Source organism: Python bivittatus, unplaced genomic scaffold (genome assembly GCF_059951505.1).
Source record: "Python bivittatus isolate LINGU-HERP-01145 unplaced genomic scaffold, Pbiv_v1 ctg000350_np1212, whole genome shotgun sequence".
NCBI classification, from domain to species: Eukaryota; Metazoa; Chordata; class Lepidosauria; order Squamata; family Pythonidae; genus Python; species Python bivittatus.
Genome location: NW_028277074.1, coordinates 31,871,402 through 31,898,045, shown reverse-complemented (window position 1 = coordinate 31,898,045; position 26,644 = coordinate 31,871,402). Strand labels below are relative to the sequence as shown.

The window sequence follows — 26,644 nt, the reverse complement described above, 5'->3', positions numbered from 1 at the left end:
CTTATTATTATTCCTTCGAATCGGTGTTGACTCCTGGCAAGTGCCTGGACAGGTTGAGAGAGGGTGACTGGCCCAAGGTTACCCAACTAGCTTCGTGCCTAAAGCAGGACTAGAACTCACAGTCTCCTGGTTCCTAGCTTGATGCTTTAACCACTACCCCAAACTTGCTCTCTGATTTGTTATTAGATATTATTTTAATATTAAATGAAATAGGAAAGTCTGACACTTCGGCAGTTTAATTTATAATGTACTATCCTTACTACTCTGTTGTGAACGTAGGAAACTGTGGAGTAGCTATTACATGTATATTCTTTTTTTAACAATTACATGTAATGGAATTAAAGCTATTAGTTTGCATGGAGAAAAATGTCATTGATCATATTAATGGTATATAGTGGCTCACAGAAAACATGGTTAAATATATCCAGCTTAAATCTGGCAATTATATTCACATATCTCTTTTTGATTTCAGGAACTACTAAGATTTTTACTTTGGATTGTAAATAAGATACTAATGAATGAACATTAAAAGAGGAAAGGCATGCTTTTTGCCATGCTATAGCCAACTTTTATTCTCTTACATTATTACTGCTTAACAGGTTTTTGCAATTTTATATTTCTGTCTGCATCCCAGTTTTGATAGTTCAAGATAATTCTCCACTGGGCCTAATTAAATATTAATGCTCTGCTCTTATTCCAGCAAATTAATTATAATGTTTTATTTAATACTAGAACTGGAGTGACAGTGTGAATTTAATGAAGTATAATATAATGTATTGATTTGTACATGTAAAATAAGAAACCAATACCTGCAAATGAATGAATGAAAACACAAACATAACCATATATATAGATAGATACACATACACATACATAAACATATACATATAGTCTTATAGTGCATTTCATCATCTAATAGAAAACATTTAGTGTTGCATTCTGTAAAAGATACAGGTTGTGTTGTGTTTGTATACAAAGAAAAGCAATATCATGGAGTTAGTTGCACATGCATATCAACTTTTTAAGATACAGGTTTTAAATTTAAGTATTGGTCAGTGGCAGTGGGTGCCTGATTGTTCTTGGAAACTAATCATACTTGGAGCTGGTTAATACTTGTGAGGGAGATGTTCAAGGAATAATTAGGACTACAGTCTAGTCTAGGAAGTAAAAAACATATTGAAGAAGGTAATGACAAACCACTTTGGTTTTGTTACCAAGAAAACTATTTGGATATATCTATAAAGGCACAAAGGGTTGAGTTCCACACTAAGATTTAACTTAACTTTTTTTAAAAAAAGTTTATAAATGTTGTGTTTATGTATCTTCATATTCTTTGTATAAAAATAAAATGACCACTTATAAACAATACTTTCTATTCATATGAGCTATCTTTAAATAAATTGAATTTTGCTTAGATACTAGTTTTATGAGAATATAAACTGATACATCCTATAAGTGCAGTTTATGTATAAACATTGTAAAGATATAACCCACAAAAGATCTAAGTCTGCTTTCATGTCATGGCTTGAACCAGCAATTAAACACAAAGATTTTTTAAAATATCAAATTTCTTAGAAAGCTATTATTTAACAAACTGTAACAGAGATATCGTGGTCAAATGGTTAAAGTTTAGAGGAACAGAAGCACAGAATTAATTCTCATGCCTTAATTTATTACATCTAAATCCAACTGATGAAATTGTTCAGAAGAGGGAGGGGGAGTTAAACAGCTGAGAATCATAGGATCTGGTTGTATCATTTTGCTGCAGTTGAATCAAGCCTTTACAGTGCAGAGGAGGAATGAACAGTAGGAAATTCCCAGCCCAATTAATATATAGCATGAAACTACCAAGGAATCACATAAATTTAGTTAAATGTGTACTTATTTCTAAGTAAGACTATATGGCATCTTGCTTTCCTGAGAAATATGATATTAAATATATGTTTAGATCAGATGTCATACAGTTTTACTTAAGAATAAGTACAGATTTAACTGAACTATATTAAGACTCTATATTTGTGATTAAGGATGTTGATTTTCTTTTTATTTACATTTCATTGATATGCCTTTCCAGTTTTGTAGTGATTAGCTGCTTGGCTAATATACCTGGAATGCCAGGCACAAATCTTACAATTTCTTCTATTCACAGGTTTTTTCCCCCCATTCAGAATGTTCTGTTCTGGTGTGGCCAGACCACAATTTGTTCAAATTAGACTTGACAGAAGTGGTTGCTTTGGGTTCTTCCTTAAAACATGATGAATATAGTATTACTGTTGAAATGAATCAAAGAGTGAATTTTCTTGTAAAGCAAAATATGTGTAAACAAATGTATTAAATACATATTTAGTGTTATATACTAATTGTGTCACCTTTTCAGCCACAATTATACCACACTTATCCACAACGTATATATAATAATTCTAGAAATTTTCTAATAGTTAATAAACCTTTTATTTCCTTTCCTATTTGTATATTTTAAAAGAAAAGTGGAAAGTGACTGCTGACCACAGTACATGTCAGACAGACTAAAAATTCCTTTTTAACTAGCAATCCTTGCTCTCGCTGTTTCCTAAGCAAAGAATGAAGAGGAGAAAACACAAAGAAAATTTAACTTAAACTTTATCTAGAAATAACAAAAAGTATTAATGAAACTTGGAAATTGTAGCATCTGTACGTTTGTATATGAATGCACTGAGCACATGGGAAATAAATATATACTTTTCTACAAGTGGTTCAGAAAGGGCTCATTAACTTGTTGATTAATATTCATTAAATCATTGTTAATTAAATATTAATGTTGTTTAATATTCAGTGTGGTTATTTATCATGCTAAATAAAACCCAGAACTCAGCAGAACAGATTTACAAAGGTGTTTAGGTTCTTAAAGTTTGTATTCCACTGCAACAATTTATTATCTAAATAACATTATTATATACCTCCTCTTCCTCATGTTTAAATTTTTAAAAATGTACCTGTGGTAATTTGTATTTTCTTTTGCTTGTTATGGCTGTTTCTAAAAGGCACAAGTTGCTATGGAAATAAATTGAAATTGAAAATGGTGCAAAGTATCTAGCTTTATCACAATATCAGTCATGTGAATTGTATTCTCTAAATATTCATTCTGTAGGTTTCTGGGATATTGGGAATGAAACCTCTCAGATAGCTTCCATTCAAAAGACTATAGACAGAGTGAAGATGAAAAACCATAGTGTCATATATACATCTTAAACAGAATGTATTTGGAAAAATATAATCTTTGTCATTATTGCTGCTTTAAGATAATAAGCTAGAAGAAAGTAATCCTATTAATTGTGTGCTGTTTAATAAACTTGTTTAGTATAATATTCTGAACATGGTGCTTTTATAGAATTAGTGGGAATAGTTCAAAGAGAGAAAACAGGATGAGTGCTTCTACATTTTCTTGCCTTAAAGTATTTGGCTCTTTTGGAGGCAAATAGGTAGAATATTTGGCAGTGAGAATCCAGCACATAAGCAGAATCATTAAAATAAAGGGAGAGACATTAATTCCAGAGCCCTATTGAAGCTCTCTGTGTCCCACTGCCAAATTGCTCTGAGAACGCAGGGATCTCGCTATGCTTCTTGACGTGGAAGTTTCTCCAGCACAACCACTTCTCCAAAAGCTGCTGCTGAGCTGTTTGGTGGGTTGAAAGGGACCAGCGTTAAGGGTAGTTTTAATATTGGGTTATGAAACTTGAAATGCAAACTTTACAACAGCCAAAGACCAGCATAGAGCAATACGATATAAAACATTTTAAAAATCCTCACATGATGAAGAGGGAGAAACATACCAAACCAGATGAGCTCCAAGGGCAACCTAGAATGGTCTATTAATACAATCCCCAACTATGTGTCTGTTTTTCTCCCATTTGTTAGTAAGTGTGGCTTCTGTAGAAATATTTCCTCCATTCTAAAGGTTTGATAATTTCATTACATGACTATGATTAGATTGGCATATATTAACCAAACCACATGTATGTTTTCCCTTTAGACATTTCAACAGTCCTCTCTTCAGCATAAGTCTAAAAAGAAGAACAAAGGTAAATATTATATGAAATAGTTTTTGTACATCTGATGGCAAATAAAATAATATCGTAAGCTGTACAAACACATTTTTAAGGTAAAAAAATTATACAGGAAGTAATTTTCAGTCTATTCCTATAAAAACAGCCTTTTCCTTAGTTTTATTCTTGGTCTATAAGTTTTTAAAGCACATGTGATTTAAAAGATACATGATCTTTACATAATTATAATGAGCCAAGTCCATTTGTTTGTTCGTTTGTTTGTTTATTTAATATGCCTCCCATCTCCCCCAGAGTCCTTAAATATTCTTGCCATTAGAGAAATATGTTATGCCTCAAACATTGCTGTTTATTAGTAGGGGAGTTTCAGAACTTCATCTTAACAGAAATGCATGGTAGAAAAAAAGATTCATGTTAGACTGGAAGCTTTATGCAGTTCAGAATATAAGAGATTGAATTAAACTCAAATATTCAACTTTCTATGCCCTAAATAGTCAAACATCTGTGGCATGATCTTAGCAGAAATGACTAGTATGACTATCATAGCCTTCATGACTAGTATTCTTTGCTTTTATCATAGCGGATAGACACTAGATGAAGTTTCCATTTGACCATGCATCATATCATCCACTGCTTGGTAGCTCAGACCCATTAGCATGTACTGTATGTAGGTTTTATACTTTGTAAAGGGAATGATTTTGTATGTGTACATGTTAATTCACATCTTCTATTTTAAATATGGTTTATATACATTTTGAATCAGTTATTTTTTTCAGGTCTAGCACCAAGTAAGAGTAAGCGACGGATTTCTTGTAAAGATCTAGGTCGTGGAGACTGTGAAGGCTGGCTATGGAAAAAGAAAGATGCTAAAAGTTACTTTTCACAAAAATGGAAAAAATACTGGTTTGTTCTGAAGGAAACTTCCCTGTATTGGTATATCAATGAGGAGGTAGGAAATAGACATGACTATTCCTCTTTCACCAAGACTAACAAATAGCGTAAACAGTGTATACTTATCTAGAATTCCATTTATTTTTATTGTTTTTAGAGCTAAGAAGTACTCCAAAAATCAGTACTGATTTCTTCAGCAGTGAAAACTCTTATAGCATAAAAAAGTAAATGAAGCACAGATTGTGTGTATATTTTGTCCCATGCATGTATTAAAATTAATACTTAATCATATTGAATTAAAGCAAGTTAAACCTTTGTCTTTGCTTTAAAGGAAAGCAGCATGCATATATTCCAGGAGGGAACTGGAAAATGCTGTAGTCATTCTTTCAAAGACATGCATTTTCAAAATTCTCTGAATGTTCTGTACACATACATATATCCCAATTGCATATAAGGTAAACATGAATCCTATACATTGGGACAAACTTTTGTAGCTGAACACATCTGGGATTTTAACAGCAGGTCGCAGGTGGTCTTAAAAATGACTGCCAGTGGACAGGCTTGCACAAACTGGCTGCCAGGATGGTAAGGCCAATTACATAACATTGAATGAAGTTGTTCCATAAGTACAGGAACCTGCTTCTGCTAGTCATATACAGAGTTCAGTATCCTAAATGTTATCTCAGTATGGGGACAAATGTAATTTTGGGAATAAGTAGTTTTTCAAAGAACTTGACTATTTCTTTAGTTCACCTTCTTGGAAAACTCAATACTGTTAGTTTGATTAGAATTAAGCTTAGGAAAAAGTGCATAGGAGACTGTGAAAATAATGAAGCAAAAATTGGAGTCTAAAAATATATACTTGAATTTAAGTAGAAAAGGAGAAAGGAAAAAAAAGGAAAGGAAGAAAAAAATGATTTGTCAAAAGACAGAGCAACTAATAGAGAAAGTTGGGAATGACCTATAAGGTTCAATATGTTATGAATATACAGTTGATAAAAAGGAGATTCAGAATAAATATGCACATAGCTTCTTGCAATTCAGAGGAGCTGTGCAGTCTTGGCAGAAATGTTATGAATGGGCAAGGGCAATGAAGTATTGAATTGCGAGTTCTAGGAACTGGACCTCCGAAAGAGAAGCCTGTAATTTCTGTTCTAAATACAATATTGTCACAAGTCAATTAATTCTAAGACGTAGCAATAGCAGAATTTGATGTGAATTTCAAATGTTTTCTTCATACATCACGCTAAGCTATGGTGTAGGTTTTCTGGGTTTTACATCATATGTTCCAGAATCCATCTATTCAGTTAGTAAGCCATGTATAATTGTTAAAGATATTGTGCAAATCCAGACAATTGCAATGGATTAGTTTCCTGAACTCAGTTATTGTTTTGAAATAACCAGGCAATATTTTGACAACAGGCTTTTAATAGCTTTAGGCCTAGATCTGTATTATACTTCTAACAATATTTGTCATAATATTCTGCCCACAGAATTGTTTTTTAAGAGTGGTTCCCTATGTTTGTAGGGTCTAAGTTACATGAATTGCACAAAAATTGAGTTAGCCAAGGTTTTATAAGCCATTGTGACCTATTTTACACATTATGCCATTATTAATCATTGTATCATCTGAATTCTCACACTTTACTAAGCCAAAAACAAAAATGTTATTTCCTACTGCTTATTCTTACTTGTGAACCAAGCTTACACATTTTTCTTGATAATAAACCTTAATGATCCACTTTTTAGCAAGATTTTTAAAGTGATTGTAGTTGAAGTCTTGATTAAATGCTCTGGGAGCAAATAGGCTATAAGTATACTTGCATATGCTTGTTTATTGTTTGGCTGCTCTTGTTTTTTAATGTATTCATTTTCATAGGATGAAAAAGCAGAGGGATTCATCAGTCTACCAGAATTTAAAATTGACAGAGCTAATGAATGTCGCAAGAAGTAGTAAGTACTATAAGTTAACAGTTAAACAGTAGAACAAAAAGGATGTCTTTCTCTAGTTTTTATTTTGTGGAATTCCATTTTTTTAATTATTATTGTTCTTGTTTTATTATATAATACTAGATAAATCTATAAAGGTTTATCATTGTTGCTACTTATTGTGCTTGAAGAAGATGAAGGATAAATGGTATAAATAAATTTTCATATGGGTCTCTAGCTAACCTTTATGTTACCAAGATATTTCACAAATGATTTGTTTATATTAACAGAAGCTTATTTCCTTGTAATACCTTAGACCTAGGGTTGATGCTTTAACTCAGGACTAATTTTTCAAACATTTTCTGGCTATGAAAGCTGTTAAAAATAGTCCTGGGAACCCCTGATCAAGAAGCAAAGCTCAAGTGATAGAAAATTGGTTGCAGTGAATCTTTTTCCCTTAGTCTCTCACTAGACAACCTGTAACCCATTGGGTCATCGTTTCAGAGATATTTCCTTATCTAAACAGAGAAACAGAATGACCAGGGGCAAAAAAGCAGTGAGTGTTTGAGTGACTTATGACTTGTTGCCAGCTTTCCCATTGACTTTACTTGTGGGAAGCTGGCAGGGAGCTTTAGAAATCTCCCTCTCTCCCTCGTCCCTCCCTCCCTCCCTCCCTCCCTTCCTTTCCACATATAATATAGGCTGGGGCAGTTTACCCTCGCCTCATGACCCTCAGGAGAGCCCTGGTGAAGCCTCTTCGTCCTCCTCCTTGGCTGACCATTCTGCTGGGTCATCGATTCAGAGATATTTCCTTACCTAAACAAAGAAACAGAATGACCAAGGGCAAAATCCCTTCCTTTGCCTTGAAGGAGGGCAAAATTCCTTCCTTTTTGTTTGCCCTCCCCTCACAACCCTCAGGAGAGCCCTGGTGAAGCCTTCTCCTCCTCCTTTTCTGACCCACAGAACTGCCTGTCACTTTGCTGGGGGGAGGTGGAACAAAGGGAGCCGTGGACCACCAGGAAAACTGTACCCCTGCTGCTCATTCTGGTGTGTCCCCAAGGGCCCCCTCCCTCAAGGGAGAAAGAGGGCTCACCTGTCAATGACTGGCAACCCTAGCCAGGCCTATCTTGCCAGCAGGCATCCAAGTTGCTCCCTCATCCTTCCCTCAACACCCACCGCCATTAAGAGATTTCAGATTTCTGCCTTGTTTCCAAATCAGCCAATTGCCACTCGCCCATTGGGCCTTGCCACCAGAGGGAGGCAGGAAAGAGATCGGGGATACGCCCATGATGATCACGTGACCTGGGCTGACCACGACGGTGCAGCAGCACAGAAGTGCTGAAGCAGCCACAAATTTCCCAAATTTCAATCCCACGGGAGTAATGGGACCTGGATTTTGGACACATTCTGTAAGTTAGCCTATTTGAGGTACCTTGGTTCAAAAATTGCTGCCCTATGACACACCATTTCACTCAGTTGAAGGTTACAGACATGAGAGTTTTAATAGTATATAGATGGAACCCTGTCAAGTTCTCATGAAAATCTAGTTTCCATGGGACACAGTGTGAAAAATCCTGATATAATTTTGAAGAAGTTATTTTTATACTTTATTGAAAGGAAACAGATCTGTGGAATTTGCCATTACTGTGAATAATTTCATGATTCTAATAGGTTGTCAAAAAGTAAAACTTCTTTTCTCTTCCTCAACTATTAAGAAGTAAGCACAAATTACTCTTACACCTAGAGATGCCTCTGTAGAATTGCAGCATCAGCCCTACTGAATTCACTGTACTCTTGAGTAGACTTGTATCAAATTATACTTTAAGAGCATTGTGTGATTCTTACACATGTATATTTCAGCTAAAAACACAAATAGGCATAAAAATATTCTTGATATTAATTTATGAAAGATTTTTTTTACAAAAAAAAATCAGAGCATGAATACTGAAAAGAATGCAGTATCATGTTTAATACTTTTTAATGATTTTTTGGTATTTTTTCTGTGTAGTGCATTCAAGGCCTGCCATCCTAAAATCAAAAGCTTTTACTTTGCTGCTGAACATCAAGATGACTTGAACAGGTAATTCATTTTAAAAAGAATAATAAATAGATTTATTTTATTGCATGTATAACTCAGGAGAATATATAGGTAGCACATATTAAGATCAGCTATGAAAAATAGGAAAATATGTAAGATAATTATTTTTCATTTCAAAAATGCTGTGTGTGTGTGTCTGTGTGTATGTGTGTCCATACACATATGTATGTACACATATGTAGCACACACAAACAGGTCCATTAAAGATCACTTTTGATTATTAAGCTCTCTACAAGGACAGAAAGCTGCTGGGTATAGTGGGTGACAACAATCTTGATATATTCACAAGTAGCAAAATTCAGTAGGCATCCATAGCTAGTCCTGATGATAGAAAAATGATATGCGCATAGTGATGTTACAACTTAAACTCCCACATTACATCCCAACATCTGATACAAATACGTAAGTTGTAGGGTTTGTGCTTTGACCTCATGACACACATTTTATCCCTTGTCACTCAGTTGCCCACCTACCCCACCACCACCAACACAGACACTTAAGGCAAGTTCCTGTGTTCATTAATTTGTTATTTGTTCTCTTTCCACTTGAGGAAAGAATAATGTTTTGAAAGTCTCTATTTATTTCCTAGACAGAATAATCTGTTATACAGAGAAAAACAAACATTATTTTCATTAAAAATTCACAAATTAAAATACCATTCCAAAAATTGTGAATTGGTGGAATAATTTGGTATTACTGTGTCAGAATAATTATGATCACTGTACTATGGTTTTCCAGCTGGAGGAAATCTTAAAGGGCTGAGTCCAGAGATTTTATAGACCAATTTCTAATGTTTTTGTAGTTGACATAACCTTAGTAAAAAGGACTAAGGTTAAATCAGTGCTAATTATTATCTATGCTTCATCTTTCAGTATGCTTATGTTTTCATTATTTATGCATATTTTTTAAATGTTTGACCACATAAATGCTGAGATACATTATATTGAATACTCACAATATGATATAATTATGTTATTTCTGGTAGTAGAATTTCTGGTAGGATTGTTTGCAGGGAACCATTCTTGATTATTTCAGAACAAATCTAATAACATAGACCAGCATGGTTGGCACATACACTGTTGTTTTGAAACTTGATTGTACAGCCTGTACAGTGACTACCCTGTTTTCTTCTGTACTGATAATGTTGCATTGCTTGTAGCACAGTCCCTGACATTAAACAAGAACAATGTGTACATACCCAAATTGTACTATGTACTGCAAAAATGAGTAGGGTAGTACAGTATATTCCAATGCAGTCAGAATATTCTGTCTTCCAACAGGTGTATTTTCCTTGTCTTAGCCACATTAAGTCTTTCAAAATGAAGACATTTGTTAAATGAAATTAGCTTTTATGATGAAATGTATGTAGTTTTTTTTTACTCAGTATAATTAAAAATATTATTACAAATTACTGTTACTAGATAATATTGTCCTTAGTGGTTCTCAGTACCACTAATTTCTTGTGAAAGAGTAATAAAAATAATGTGTATCACATTATGCTAGACATCTCTTATTGGATTATGGAAAAGCCTGACTGCCTTCAGAAAGACATGCCCCACCTGCCTATTGCCCCACCCATTTCTTTCTTATACCTCAGTGAATTAGGGTGGAACCAGTCTGAGCTTCTTTCTCACATTTTCTTTGTTTCCTGGGCTTAAAGAATGCCTTTATTTTTGTAATTGTTACTGCATAGTTTCTCTAAGGGCATCTGTGAGGTTATCTACAATGCGCTCTTATACAATGGCTTTCATGCAATGCTTCACAAATGGGTGGATGCTATATTTGTCATAAAACATTTACTAGGAAGCACACTGATCAATTTTCTTCTCACTAGTTGCTTGAGCCCCCCAGAAGACTCCTTATCATCTTAGCCTGTCTTCTGTTTTTTTCTAGACAGGTCAGCTAATGTCTCTGGGCTTACCTAGGGACCAGATATAGTCTAGAAAAGATTATGATGGAGTCTGCCAGTTTTGTTTTGCAGCATGCAAGCTTACTATTTTACTTTTTTAGTTTGTTTAAAATATTCTTTAAAAAATAATAAAGGGGGGAATAGAAATTGACAGATGTCAAGGTAAGCATCTATGGATGCATTGTTGCATACTTTAGCAGAAAAAAACACAAAATTTTGTTGCATTATCAATTATTTACCTGCAGAAGGTATAAATCTTCTGTAGGTTTCCATTCATGATTATAAGTATTCAGTTTAACCAGGAGGCTCAGCTTTCTCCTTTCATTGCAGAATAAGAGTAAGACTCACATTTCATTTCTGAAAATATTACAGTAGTTCTGTGTAAAGTGTCTACAACAGAGGCAAACATATTTACTGTTTAGAAGGACACAGAGCGCTGCAAAAATGTTGGTGATATTGTCACTCTAATTTTCTACCACATGTTTTACATGTAGAATGTAAGGAGCTGGCTTAGAAACCGGAGAATGTGAGTTCTAGGCCTCCCTTAGGCATGAAAGCCGGCTGGGTAATTTTGGGGCAGTCACTCTCACTCAGCCCAGCCCACCTCACAGGGTGGTTGTTGTGGGGAACATAGAAAGCAGGAGTATTACATATGTTCACTTCCTTGAATTGACTCTCTCTCTCTCACTCAGTCTTTCTCACTCTCACTCTATATAAAGGTAGGATAAAATAATAATAATAATAATTAGTAGTAGTAGTAGTAGTAGTAATAATTTGATAATCTTGACAAATCTATATAAAATGAGGTCCAATTTTACTAGATGTGACTGTCATGTTGGCAGAAGTATTGGGTGTTCAGAATCTGATTTAACTGTAGCTTTTGGATAATGATAATACCAAAACATTTACAGGTTAAGAGAAATAGGCATGTTATCTCTCTCAATATCAGTATTGCTTTAATTCATGCTTTGTAGTGAAGTTAGAGCCTTTAACAAAGAAGGGAATTCCTTACCTTTCCCTGTTTAATGCCCGCAATTGTATCTGTTTGTTTTAATGCCTGATTCATGAACTTTAAAATTAAAAGGAACATACAAACCCACTTTATATTCAAACTTCCTGTTGGTTTGATGAATAATATAAATAGTTTGGCATCTATGAGAAATAAATTTATGGGAGCTTTCAGTATCTCAGAACATTACATTTTTTAAGTTTAACTTACTGAAGACCTAATGATAAACCTGCCAAGGAGCTTTGCTGTCTTCATCTTATCCAGATGTTTCATAATTTTAATAAATGACCTATAATGTGTCAGCCATGTCAGTAATTCATTGAAAATGTTATTTCAGGTGGTTGAACAGAATTAATATGCTTGCTGCTGGGTATGCAGAAAGGGAAAGGATCAAACAAGAACAAGGTAAAAAGTTAATTACTTTAGCTACTTCAGTTTACCTCCTAGTGAAAGTGAACTATTCGTTTTTTCTGTGCATTGCAGAAAAATGCACTATTTCTTAAGTAAGAATATTCCTTCAGATTCAGAAGCTGTTAGCATTATGCAGTAATTTATTACAAATCAAATACATTTTCAGTGCATGCTTGGTTTAGGCTAATGAATCAAACATTCTGAAGCAAATTGATTTTATTTATTTATTTATTTATTTAAACTTTTGCAACTAATTAAAGACTTTATGCATTTTATACCTTTCCATTAGTATTATGGCACTACTTGTGAAATAATTTTCTGCTTACTATCTTGTATATTCCCAAATTTGGAGGTTGGGCAACTTTCCATGGCAGCCCAAGGGTAAATACATGAGCTATGAGAGGAATGGAAGCTCCCTTTGTACAAGCAGAAGTTTAATTCACAAATGGGATTTAGCCTTTAATTCTTCTATCAGGCAAAAGTACATAGAGCAACAGAGTTCTGTTTAGAATATAGCACCGTGCAAGATTGCTGTTGTCTTTTTTTTAATCAGTTCAATATGTGACTTCTTAATGGTTAAATTAGAAAGTCCTCATAGTGGGTTTAATAAACAGCCTATATTAAATAATCAGTGTTGACAAGAATTTTACTGAAATATTTCTGTCTTGCCAGGTAGTAAAGAAATTAAAAATATATAGGTACCATTTTAATAACCTTTTTATAACAGAGTATGAAAATAAGTATTAAAATACCTGCAGAATATTCATGTTATGAATATACAGTAAATGTTTCTAAGAATGCATTATGTCTATTTATATGTCTGTCTTATAAGTAGATGTACAGTTATATTGAAATACACACGCACAAATATCTACAGGGGATCTTCATTTAGCGCTTCTTTCAAAACTTTATTTATTTATTTATTTATTTATTTATTTATTTATTTATTTATTTATTTATTTATTTATATAGCTGCCCATCTCATACAAATGATTCTGGGTGGCTTACAAAAATTAAAAAATAGAAAAACTGCCACACATAACTATCTGGCATCTAAGGGTGAACAATAATCCCACTCACAAAGGAAAAACAAAAAACAAAACCTGACATCAGTAATACCCAACGCAAAAGTCTGGGGAAACAGTCAGCTCTTCAATGCCTTGTGAAAAGTTAACAGGATTGGGACCATCCGACTCTATGGAGAGATGATATGTTCCGCAGGGCAGGTGCTGCCATTGAGAAGGGATGACTCTGGGGTCAAACAATATGGCATGATTTGATAGAAGGGACGCAGAGTAAGCCCTCTTTACTAGATCTGGTGGGGCGAGCAAAAAGGAAAAAGGTGGTCCTGCAAGTAACCTGGCACTATGCCAAGGAGGGCTTTATAGGTGATGATCAGCACCTTGAACTGTACTCAGAAACTTACTTGGTAGCTCGTGGAACAGCTGTGTTACATGGGTGTAATGAGGAATGCCAAAAACTGCCCATGCTGCTGCATTTTGTTTGTTTGTTTGTTTGTTTATTTACTTATCCATTCATTTACTTAACTTGTATGGCCGCCCATCTCACCAACTGATTCTGGCCGGTGAACCAAATTTTTAAAATAAAACAATAAAATAATACAAAAATTAAAATACATAGTAGTCAAGAATAAATCACCCATCACAATGACTAAATATATTTGGACCAGCTGGAGCTTCCAAGTACTCTTCAAGGGCAGCCCAATTACAATAGTCCAAATGGGAGGTCATTAAGGCATCAGACTCCTTGAACAAGGCCTCCAGTCCAGGAATGGGCTGAACTGGTGCACAAGAACAAACTGTGCAACCCCTTCTCCCCTGGCCATGGCTGCCATCTACTCTTTGAGGTGCTGACCATCCTCATGTAGTTTCCACCTTTCACTGTTAAATATCACTTCTGACTTTCGACCAGATTTTTCTCCTTCACATGAGTGACTAATAAGCTGGACTTAATCATTGACACTACTGCAGAGATCAATCCTGTAGTCTTTTGCCTGCAGCTTCCAATCACAATGAATAAAAAATCCAATTTTCTATAATTCCCTTTTGGCCTTAAATGCCTCTCTTCCTGCTTGAGCACACTTGCAAATCCCACCTCATTGGGCAAGGAGGAAGAATTTCAGGTGGAAGCATTTTGGACATTCAGTGCAGGAGGAGCAGCCTGTTATGTTTGTTTCATTGGAAGGGTCAACTTATCACTAATTTATCATACAGTGCTCACCCACATCTTTGGCATTTCCACAAGCCCAACACAACTGCCTGGCCACACAAAAAAGCTTCACTACATGCCAGCTATTTGAATACTGAGTGGAAAGAAGACTTGTTTATGGAGGAGGTATCTGTACAACCAACAAGGGAGACAGATTGCTCCTACCCACCCCAAATGACAGTTTTAGAATGGGAGAGTTCCTAATTAAGAGGTAAAATATATTTATACTCACTCTTCCTGCTGTTGATGTTAGGAGGAGGGAGGAATAGAGGAGGTTGAATGGGAGAAGATCTGACTCATTTCTTCTGAAGAAGAAAAGGAAGGAAGAGTACATTGCCCTCTGGCCACCCATAACCAGCAAGAGTCGGGGAGAAGCACTTGAAGTGGAAGGCAAGGAGAAAATATGGAAGTATAGGAAATGAGGCTGGCAAGGCAAAAACAAGCATCTAGAAAAAAGCATTTTGGCCAGATGCCTTCCAAGGGCATTAGAAGAATGGCCCAGTAGCTGTTAAACTGGAAAGGCAGGAGAAAAAAGGTTTGGAATTGAAATCCTGGAGCACGGACAAATGATAAGGACTTCAATGTCTGTGTACTAAAGTGGACAAATATTTTTATATGGCTTCATTCTTGTCTTTAATAAAGACATGAATCTAATCAAATAGTGTTCAAAACCATTTTGGACAGTAAGCCAATTTCTGGATTAAATGTCTGGAAAGATTTACAACTGTCCCTTTACCTAATGTGAAGCCTGATATTAATTGTGGCATTTATTGTGAACCTCTCTAGATAATGAGTTACTTTTTATTTATTCCTCTTTGTATTTTAAAAATTTGGTGAAGTTTTGGAAACACATCACTGTTCTCTACAGCTTCCATTGTTAGGTCTGATGTATTCCTCCTTATTTTAAGCAGGAACCAATAATACCTAAGGGTCTAGGATAGAGACATATCTGCAATCTTAAGTTTCAGTAGAATCACTGAATTTATGTATATGATTTCTTAAGTGGATCCTATTAGGCTTTCTAATGGAAAAGTCATGCTAGATTTATATTACAAATCTGTATTCATTATTAATTACTCTCTTTAGACTTTTTTATAGCTAGATGCTATTTAAACAGTTGTCAACATTTGTTCCACAGTAAATCAAGTTTCTGGCTTTCTACTTTGTTTAGATTATTGGAGTGAAAGTGATAAGGAAGAAGTAGACACACCTTCAACACCTAAGCAAGACAGTCCACCTCCACCATATGACACATATCCACGACCTCCTTCAGTAAGTGATTATGTATAATAATTGTCATTGTTTATGGTTGTCTGCATAAATCTTGTTTAGAAATGCTTTAAAACTGGAAGCATCATATATTTTACAGATTTTGCATATGAGCACTGATGGTGAATGATATCCAAAATAACTTTTGAGGATGCTTGATACTAGGGAATCCTGTGTGTACATTTTTTCCAGCAAAATATAGGTAAACAGCCTAAATCAATGCAGAAACAAGAACAGCAGGTGTAAACTGTCAGCTAAACCTGATATAGCTTCAGGTTCCCATTTAAATAGTAGAGCAGCATTTGTTAAAGTCTTAGAACAGAGGTCCTCAAACTTTTTAAACGGGGCCAGTTCACAGTCCCTCAGAATGTTGGGGGGCCGGACTATCTATTTATTTATTTATTTATTTATTTATTTATTTATTTATTTATAAGCTTGTATGCTGCCTATCTCCCCCAATGGGTGACTCTGGGTGGCTCACAATAATAGTTTGAAAAAAACATGAATGAATTCTTATGCACACTGCACATATTTTATTTGTAGTACAAAAAAAAAAACCAGGAAAAAAAACAATACAATAATTAAAATAAAGAACAATTTTAACCAACATAAACCCCACCCTGCACTGATGGTCAGTGTCAGTAAAAGTTATCCTCCCCCCCATCCCATCCCCCCGCCACCTCCCCCCTGCATTATTGGTCAGTGCCAGTGGCCATTCTCCTACTTGAGGGGCAACCACACAGCCCAAATGGAGAAAGTAATAGGGTGCCCTGGACCCCACCGATCACCCTGCACAGAGGATCCCTCCCGTGGAGTATGAGGAAGTATGAGTTGAAGTGCCCCTGTGGTTGTAAGTGTGGACGGGTTGCCAAGTGCCCGAATTTTGATCATGTGACTGCAGGGGTGCTGCAACAGCTATAACTTTGGGGACTGAGCATAACTACTAAATGAATGGTTGTTAAGCAATGACTACCTGTACAAAGAATTTGAGATGATGGAACAAGCCTGGGCAACGAAGAGGAGTTTGGATATAAATGCAAGGAACAGAAGAGAAGAAAAAGTGAAACAAACTGAGTACAATGCTTTCTGCAGTCCTGATAATTTGCAAAGAAGTAGGCTGACCTGATTTCCAAAAATAAAAACTTGGATATACGAATATTAAAAAATGCATACATGTATACAAATCTACAAGTCAATTTCCCCAAAGTCACAGGCAAAAATTACCAGAAAGAAAAAGGACACAAAGATGTTTAGAAGAGCTTCTCCGGAATGAAGCAACTTTAAGTAGTTCCAAACATTCCTGTTCCCTGTTGTGCTTTTACACTCTATGAAAAATTATTTCCAGGCCAAATTAATTTAATAAATGACTAACAATCAATTGACCACTCTCTCCATCATAAGGCTATCAGACCTGATCTGCAAAATCCATTAGTTGTCAGCAAAGAGATACAGGAAACACTAACTTTGCTTCTTATTCTGGATTTCTACAGACTAGTACTAATCAATCAGCCAGTAAAATGGATAATGGAATAGCTTCATTCCCATGTTCCCTTCCACCATAAGGTACCCCGAGACTTGATGGGTAATGGAAAGACATCATTTCTTTGGCTACTTGTTCCCAAACTGTTCCCATACTGTTCTGCCTGCTCTACTTTGAGCCCTCCCATTAGTTCGAGGATGCCTTCCCCAAAATCAGCACTGTCCCTGTAAAACTGGAATTTAATCTTGGAAATAAGTTTCAGGCACTGATAGTGCCTTCTGTTGACTAAAATGGCAGCAGGTTATTGGGAATATTTTAATGACATTCTCAATGAAATCCATTGTGTGGGTAAAACAGGAAGGAATATAAAATGCAAACGTGAAGCACCATGAGAACGGGGCTCCTGCCGTTCTCCAAATAGGGCGCCTGTACTCATGAGATCTGGGGAAGACCAGATGGTTTCCGAGGGATTGCAAGAACGGGGTAGGCAATTGGGAGAAAGAATGACACAAGCAGCTTGGAGAACGACACTGATCACCCTGCACGGAGGATCCCTCCTGCAGAGTACGAGGAGAGCCGCCGGACAGCCCGGTATACCTGTAATGTAGAAGAGTCCAGCTCTGCGATCTCTCTCCTCGTGCCTCGCCTGCAGCTCCCGATACAGCCCCGACACTTCCGCTTCTGAGAGACAGCAGCGGCAGCCAATCAGGCGGTCAGGCTGGATAAATGACCCTGGCGGGCCATATCCGGCCTGCGGGCCGTAGTTTGAGAACCCCTGTCTTAGAATATCCCAAAAAGAACTAGTTTTAATTGCATATTGCCAAACTTAACTAAAATACAAACAAGATTTCTTTGTTAGCCAGTATATAATATTTTCCAGGAAAGTGTAATCCTTCAGATGAAAATACATTCATTCTTTATCCTTTTCCTTGAAAAAAAATATCCTTGGAAGATAGATATTCTCAAATTTACAAGGTAGCCAAATGTTGTATTCTCTATTTTAAACAACAACTTTAAAAGCCTGTCACTTACAGCAGAACCCAAGTCTTTGAAGATAAGAGACTTACACATACTTTCTGGGGCAATTATATGTGATCACATGGCCCTTCCAGGAAATGCTGTTAAAGAACCCTTCCCCCCCCCAAAAAAAAACCCTGGCACTGCAATAAATACACATTATTTTTAAAAGTTATTATTTTTTAAAAGTTAAAGAAGGTTACTAAATTTAGACGTTAGTACTAACTTAGTGGTTCTAAAGAAGTGATGATTCTTTAGAAGTAATTACTATTAATAATTACAGAAATGTTCATCTGGCCCTGATTCAAAAGTGGTATATAATTTGCTGGATAATTAAGCAGAGTAATTAAACAGAGATGTCCCACATCTGCTCAATTCTTGCCTTCAATGTTTCTATTTTGTAAGTTGGGTTTTGTTTTTAATTTCATTCATATTACTGCCACAGGAGTGACTGAGATTTTTAGTGATGTTGTTCTGAGTAGCCAAACTGAAGTAATCTTCAGCAATCCTCACATAAATAACAGAGATTAAAAGGTAAATCACTAAAAATCTTAGAAAATGCAAAGAAATTAGATGAGAATGGGTTTTCAACTACTACAGAGTTGCATTCATGCAAGAGAATTCCGAAGATACTAATGAATACTGTAAGTTCTTTTCTTGGGATCTGGCTGTGGACCTGTAGTAACTAACGATGAAATGATCTCTGATGGAGATTTCAAATCTGCAGTCATATAAGGTTATAGGCTATCCTTCTGATTTATTACTGTTTGTCATTAACATGCCATCTACATTAACATATCAGTTAAACGATAACTTGTGTTTTTTTTAAATACAGGTAGTTCTCACTTAATGACAGTTCATTTAATAATAGTTCAGCGTTACAATGGCCTCATAAAAAGTGCTTTATGACCTGTACTCGCACTTAGAACCATCGCAAACTGTCACACCCCCCCACAATCATGTGATCGTGATTTGAAACCTTTTTTACAACAGTCATAAAGTGAATCACTGTGGTTGTTAAGCAAATTGTGTGGTCGTTAAGCGAATTTCAGCAAAAAAGTCCATTGGGGAAGCTGGATTTGCTTAACCATGTGATTCACGTAACAACCATGGTGATTCGCTTTACAACCATCGTAAAAATGGTTGTAAAATCAGGTCTGGTCATGTGGTGATTCGCTTAACAACCACCCTGCTTAATGACCAATTTTCTGGTCCCTATTGTGGTCATTAAGCGAGGACTACGTATAATCCTCTTAATTGAGCAGTTGGATTACATGCAATTAATGCATTATCTTGTTCCTTAAAATTTGAAAAGTATTATTTGGAAAATAGATAGAATCAAATAGAAATATACAAAATAATGAATAATGGAGATCCAGATATACAAAGGGTGAAAAGCAATTTAAAATACTTATTACTTGACTTCTAGTCCCTTCCAATGTGTATTTTATTTATGTGACATAATATCTTCTCAAGGAATAGCCAGGATATTTTTGCTTTAAATTCTCCTGCCATCTACAATTAACAGATTAGTTTGAAGCACATTTTCTGAATCATCTTTTTGAAAGCAGTTCATTTTTGAATGCACAGCCCTAATATGCATGCTTTAAAAAAAAAGAAGAATGTGTAACTAAGAGAGCTATATGTAGTGTATAATCAGATACCTAAATGTATATTGTATGCTTATTTTATCATTGTCTCCAAGCCAGAATGTTTATTCCTGTTGCAGATGAGTTGTGCAAGTCCTTTTGTGGAACCAAAGCACAGCCGACTATCATCTACTGAAACTTCCCAGTCCCAGTCTTCACATGAAGAGTTCCGTCAGGAGCCAGTAGGGAGTACTACTGAATCTCCCATCCGCAAAACAGCAAGTCAGCGACGGTCTTGGCAGGATTTGATAGAAACACCACTGACAAGCTCAGGGTTACACTACCTTCAGACTCTGCCACTTGAGGATTCAGTGTTTTCTGACTCTGCTGTTCTCTCTCCAGAACACAGGCGGCAATCAACTCTTCCTACTCAGAAATGCCATCTGCAGGATCACTATGGCCCGTTTCCTTTAGAGGGTGAACGAATACAAGTGTTAAATGGGAATGGGGGAAAGCCCCGCAGTTACACTCTGCCACGGGACAGTGGGTTCAACCATTGCTGCCATACACTTTCTGTCAGTGCTTCAAGCCATCAAGAAGAAGTGCCGCAAAAAGAGCAAGAAGAAGAGGAGCAAGGAGGAAAAATTGCACAAGAAAATCAAGTAGATGAAAGTAAGCACGAAACATATTGTCGTCATTAGAACAATTTTCATAGAAATAATTGCCTATTGAAAAAATAAATTTATTGGATTAAATATTGGTTTTGAATTTATCTTGTTCTGCACATGGTGGAAATAGTTTTTTTTAGCATTCAGATATTGTTATGCTCAATATCTCAATAGAATGTATTTCAAAACTATTTATAGCACAGTAATTATGAAGGTATCATTATACATTATGTGGGACTTTTAAAATTATTCTTATTTTGCACTCCCCCTCTTGCTGATGTATGTATGATAAGGGTATGGTAGTTTCTTTTTTTATGAATGTGTCTGCCGAATTTTAGAAAGCATATGTTTCATGATATAGGAGTCTCTTCCATTCCCTAAGGCTTCATTTCATAAATTGGTGAAGAAATGCTTAGGATGGTCCAAGCCGTCTCCTTTCTGAAAAGTATGCCCACAGTCTACTTCAGCATGGTAGTTAACAAGCAGCTCTTAGATTGCATGTCGTTTTCTTGGAATCATTTATAAGCATGGTTGCACTTGTAGAAGCTACTTGTGCAGCCAGACTAAGGAGATAATTAATTCTAATTGGATACTAATTTAAAAAGTAAATGTCCAGTGAAAGACTTTTTCACCAACACTGCAGTATTTTGTTGTTGCATGCACTGAATCTAGTAAAAAAAACTGATATAAAGTATAAACATACTAAATGCTGAGTGTAGAAGCTGAAGCCTCAAGTCATTGTAACTATGGTTACCAAAGTTATATTCACATTACTGACTCTTACTTTCTCTGTATGTGTAGGTGCACACACACATGCACATGCATCAGTTGGGCTGCTACATTTTTACTGCTGTGCTTGAGTGTCCTTAATAGTAGCCTTACAGTACATTCAAAAACAAATGGAAATTATTGAGAAGCACAATTAGTTATAATTTCCTAGCTTATGACTATTGCATTTTCACAGATAGGATTTGATATCTTTTGAACTTCATACATTTTCTGTGGCTAACAGCATTGTATCCACTGTACATCAGAAGTAGGAAAATGGCTGCTATAAAATGAGTTACAAAAGTTAGTAAGAAAAACAACGTACCTGCTGTGATTGAAGATACTAACATATTACCCTAAAAGACATTTTTACTGTAAGACAGATGAACAAGTCTTGCTATAGCCCTAAAAGTAGAAAAAATATTTTTAAAAATTTTACACCGTATAGAAAGGGATGTACAAAATAAAAGTAGCATCTCCTTGCTTTATGTATACTTAGAACAATAATACTTTTTTTCTAGCTCCCTTATTATTTTAGAAGTATATCTGAATGTTGTGCATTGTTGGCCAACACATTGCTATGTAATCTACTCCACTGATTTGTTCTCAAGAAATTCTGGATAGGATAGACCTGGATAGTAATAAATCACGATAGATAGATGGAGGGAGGGAGGGAGGACACAACGTTTTGGATATCCCAGGCTATAAAATGGTATCAAGTAATATGTATTATAATAGAAATGTGCCAGATTGGTTGAGAATGTGTGGGTGATGAATGAATATCAACTGAATACAATATGACCAATACAAAATAAATAAGTTGAGATACTTTGGTTGTATGGAGAAAATGAATGCAATACAAAACAAATAAATGTAGGAAAAGTGAATGGATTGAGAGGAAAGAGAAATATGTGGTTGAGTGCAGTTGATCTTATCTTCACAGAGGAGAAATGACAAATGTAAGGAAGAAAAGCCAATGTATACAGAAGTATATTGACATGGTAGAAATAAAAATGTTTGCATAATTAAATAGGTATGGAGACATATAATGAAAGGTGTTGGTGTAAACTAGATTTGGTTAGGTTTTATTTTCTCTTATATCATGTCTTTAATTTCTTTGGTTTACTCCTTATTTTTCTGTGCTTTGCATCATGTTGCCTACCATGAAATGGAGTAGGGTGTTGGATATGTGTGTAAATACAAATACAGTATATCCAATAAGTTATGGTGCATGGTTGAAAGTACACAAGATATGATACCAAAATCACTGTTCCATAATACCCTAATTTAGAATTAATCATCATTTATATATGTAAGAACTGAAAAACACATTCTTTTTGTATTTTTAGAAGCATCTGTATATAATATGAAAATTAGTTAGAGTTGTGGGGATTTTACACTTGATTACTATAAGTTTAAAGCTTTCTGTAGAAACTGTCTTTGCCACCTATCTCAATGGAAGTGTCTTCTGGGCCTACATGCATATGCTTAGAAGACATTGGGAAGACTATGAAACAGCCAACCATGACTTTGATTTGCTCTGGCTGCTTCACAGTTTCAGAAAGTTCCAGAAACTGTTACACTCATGAGAGAAACATATCATTGAACAATTTGCACACATCTGACACAAAGTACGAAAATATAGACCTCAGTTTCATTTCTTTTTTTCTTGTATATACTGTAGCATGTTTCTGGATTTACTGTAATTTATTAAGTATCTTGAGCTTAATTTTATAGAATGTTTATATTGCATTTTAGCAAAAAAAAAAAACAACCCACCTCCTGGAGCAGAACGTAAATATGAATCTCTACCTTCAGGCTTACTGCTAAAAGTATAACACATATGGAAAATATTTGAGGGGGGGGGGCGAAGAAGCAGTGCACTGAGACACTAATTGTTAAAGTTACAATTCATATTATGACCAGCATGATGAGAACATGGCTATCGGCTATGTTACAACTGGAAAAACCAAAAGCAGTTGGTCTTGCAGCAGATGTGATGAAATTACCATACTTTTCTTCCTGAGTTATACAACTTGGAAATCCATTGCAAATTTTGATATCCGTTTGTAAATAATAAAATACGTTTTGGAATTAGGTTTATAAATATAAACTTTCAGTATCCTTAATATTGGCCTGTCTTCATAATTATGTAAGTTTTTTTTAAGTGATTTTTAGTTTCAGCATGTTCAAAATTAAACACTCTGATTCTGCTTTTTTATTTTGTTAGGAGACTTTGTCCCCTCACTTTCCTATAAGTGTGACTTAGTCCCTTTCCTTATCTCCTGCTGATAGTGGGAGAGAAGATCACCCAAGTACTGAGCTTGCTCAGTTTGATCGAAATACATTTTCCTATAAGCTGCTAAATCTGCTGATTATGCAGTTTGTCAGGATAGACTTGGAATACCAGGACACACTGTGAAATGTTTCAGTTAGCTTTAGGCTTTTATGTGACAGATGGGTTTTGTCTAGTATTAAGACAAACACATGTCTGAAAATGAATACCAGTAAATATGAAAGCAATATAGAGCAAAGGGTAATTAAAAATACTGCCTGAGGCCTCATGAATAGTATTACGCTCACTGTCAATCCTCATGAAAAGATTCAGACTTCTGTTCAAGACTAAAGGTATAATTTACATATTTTATGTAATATGTTACCTATTACAGGCAGGATAATCCCAATCAGGTATATCCTGGTGAGGGTAGAATCATTTTTACCAAACAGAGGGCAGATTGTACATAACAAAGGTGTAGTTGCCTCTGTCAACTAGTCTGAACAAGAATTCCATCATTCCTTAACCATCAGATCATTCTGAAGCCTAATGAAGATACAAGGGGTGCGTGATAACCTCTATGCAATGAGGTTTCCACTGACACCAGTGGAAACTCCTCCTAGGGGGGGAAAAATAAAGCAGTTTTCACCAAAACTATAGTGTGAAAGAAAGTGTTAAAGTAATCTCCTATATCCCACAGTCTGTTCATGACGGGTTCCTACAATTGCTAGTTAAATATTAAAACAATGAAGTCATGTATTAGCATATGTAATTGACACTACATATCATTCAAAAAAAAAAAAATCCATTAACCTGCCTTCACTTTCTCTCTCTGATCTTTATCCCCTGTCACCCACACCAGTTATCATTTCTAATAAGTACTTCTCCTGGACTTGTCTCTTACACAGACTTTCACTGTTTTAATTTATAAATTACTCCCCAAAATGTAATGTGGTTCACAAAAATATAGAATATATAACTTCTCAAGTAGCAGTGGGCATGGTGTTTTTATTAAATATACCTGAAATAGTGTTTGGAGCTTTTCTAGACTGAAATATGCTTTCTAACTATTCTCCATACCTTATAATTTCAGGGATAAGCTATTCCGTTATCTTGGTACAATAAGAATATGGTGTGAGAAATTCTCCCACAGTCATGAAAAATAACATGTTAATAACTTGGACAGTTACAAAAACAGAGGACAGATAGAGACAAGCCAGCTGGCCCAAAAGAGGGGGCCAAATAATCCCTTAGAACAGGAATGAAGGATTGAACATTGTTTCTATATACAGGGTTCATTCTTGATGTACTGGACTTGTTAATATTCTTGCATTATGGTTTCTTTATTCAGTAAATCTTATCTGTGGTTCTTGATGTGAACTGGCCTAAATGGTTCATTCCTGCTCTGTGTGATGAAGCCCGACAGTCAATTTCAGCAACTTCTTATTCCAGCTATAACAGAAGAAACCTTGCTTTGAGTTTCTAGATCCCCATGATAGTAGCTGACCCTCTTGCTGCACTGTTGATTGCTGAGCAAGTGGCAGCACAGCTTGTATGCTAAGCTTGAGAAACGTGCTTGTGATTTGTCTGATTTGTCTGTTTGGGATTTTTTTTTTTTTTTGGAGGACATCCAAACAGATTACGTTAAAGTAGATTCTACCTTGTCCTGCCTACGCCTGAGAAATATAAAGAAGGTTTCGAGTTCCTTAGGGTTTTGTAATATTCACTGCTACTTCATACATTATTTTGCAGGTTGTGGAAGAATTTAAATCAGTTTTCTTTTAAAAAAAAAATGTCCCATTTAAGTGGAATTCTAATGTGTGACAGCCTTTTTAATCACTAGGGTTTTTTTGCCCCTCCTAGTGGCCCTTTTCTGCCTTCCAGACCATATTCTGATTTTGCTTTGGTAACAGTGAAGGTATACCCAGTTTTCCACCATTCCTGTAGTCCTCCTTGGACACCCTCTGTGCCCCCTATATTTCTCTATCCCATGTCTCAGTTGGAAAGAATAAGGAATTTGAAGTAGAACATACTTTGAATTCACAATGTAGAAAAGCCAGATTGGATTATCTGATTCATTGGAAGGGATATCTGGAGACAGATATCCTGCGAAGTAGCAGAATGCCTTCTTCACCAATTCAATTTGCCATTCCACACAAGTGAAAGTGTTAGGATGGCTGCCTACATGGATCAAGACTCATCCCAGTCTATATCCATTGGATAAACTCCTGGGCAATGGGAGGAAATGAATGACTGAACCTGTGACTGAATTTTACATTTCTTCTCTCCCTGCCTCTGATTCTCAGATGACAGACTTTACCTTCTTCTTCTGCTAGACCATGGGGTGGATGAATTCAGATCTGTAGAACTTGTGTGATCAGGAGTTCTGCATGTTTGAGAACCTTATGCCTCACTTTCCTCTCTGGAGGAGATTCAAATTCTGGCCTGCACCGCCTCCCTCCCAGCTCTTTGGGAAGTGAAGATAGACTTGACATTCCAGTTTCCCTTGGAAGAGGTGAGGGAAAGAAGAAGAGTTTTGCAACCTCTACAAATACACAGAGAACAGCTACTGGAGTATCACAGTTCTTTCCTGAGCCAGGGGAAGGAGGAAAGTTTCAAGGTCCTCTAGGCACAAGGAAGGGAAGAGGAGTAATTTAGAAGGAGGAGGTAGTATGAGAGTTAGTTCTGATACAGTCAGGAAAAAAGACATGATTAGGTTTGCCTCAATGAAAAGGAACTAATCTTTTAGGATAGTTACAGTATAAAAGTGCCTACCATATGTCAATCGCACTGCAATTGTTTAGGGAACACAGTAGATATCTTGCTTTGAATCAATTCAATTTTTTTTTAAACTAAAATATTTCCCCCATACTCTTGGTTTGAATAGGTATGTGCATTGTGAAACAGGCATGAGTTTTTATTTTGAAGTTTTGGATGATGCTATATCATTCCCTGATAATGGTTTGATTTTTTAATTAATGACTTTTTTATTTTGGGGGGCTTCTCTCTTCATATTTTGTTAATATTGAAGATTCCTTACCTAGAACTCTAAACAAACTAAA

General features: G+C 35.7%; 1 protein-coding gene across 2 annotated transcripts in view; it reads left to right on the top strand.

Moving 5' to 3' along the window:
• The window catches only part of CNKSR2 (connector enhancer of kinase suppressor of Ras 2), a 167,339-nt gene that overhangs the window by 118,749 nt on the left and 21,946 nt on the right, over positions 1-26,644 (top strand). For both annotated transcript variants that reach the window (XM_088144838.1, XM_088144839.1), the window contains 7 exons: positions 4,010-4,058; positions 4,817-4,989; positions 6,811-6,884; positions 8,869-8,940; positions 12,214-12,281; positions 15,688-15,788; positions 20,012-20,543. In XM_088144838.1, coding sequence (XP_088000964.1) covers positions 4,010-4,058; positions 4,817-4,989; positions 6,811-6,884; positions 8,869-8,940; positions 12,214-12,281; positions 15,688-15,788; positions 20,012-20,543 — 1,069 coding nt within the window. The remainder of the gene's footprint in view (positions 1-4,009; positions 4,059-4,816; positions 4,990-6,810; positions 6,885-8,868; positions 8,941-12,213; positions 12,282-15,687; positions 15,789-20,011; positions 20,544-26,644) is intronic.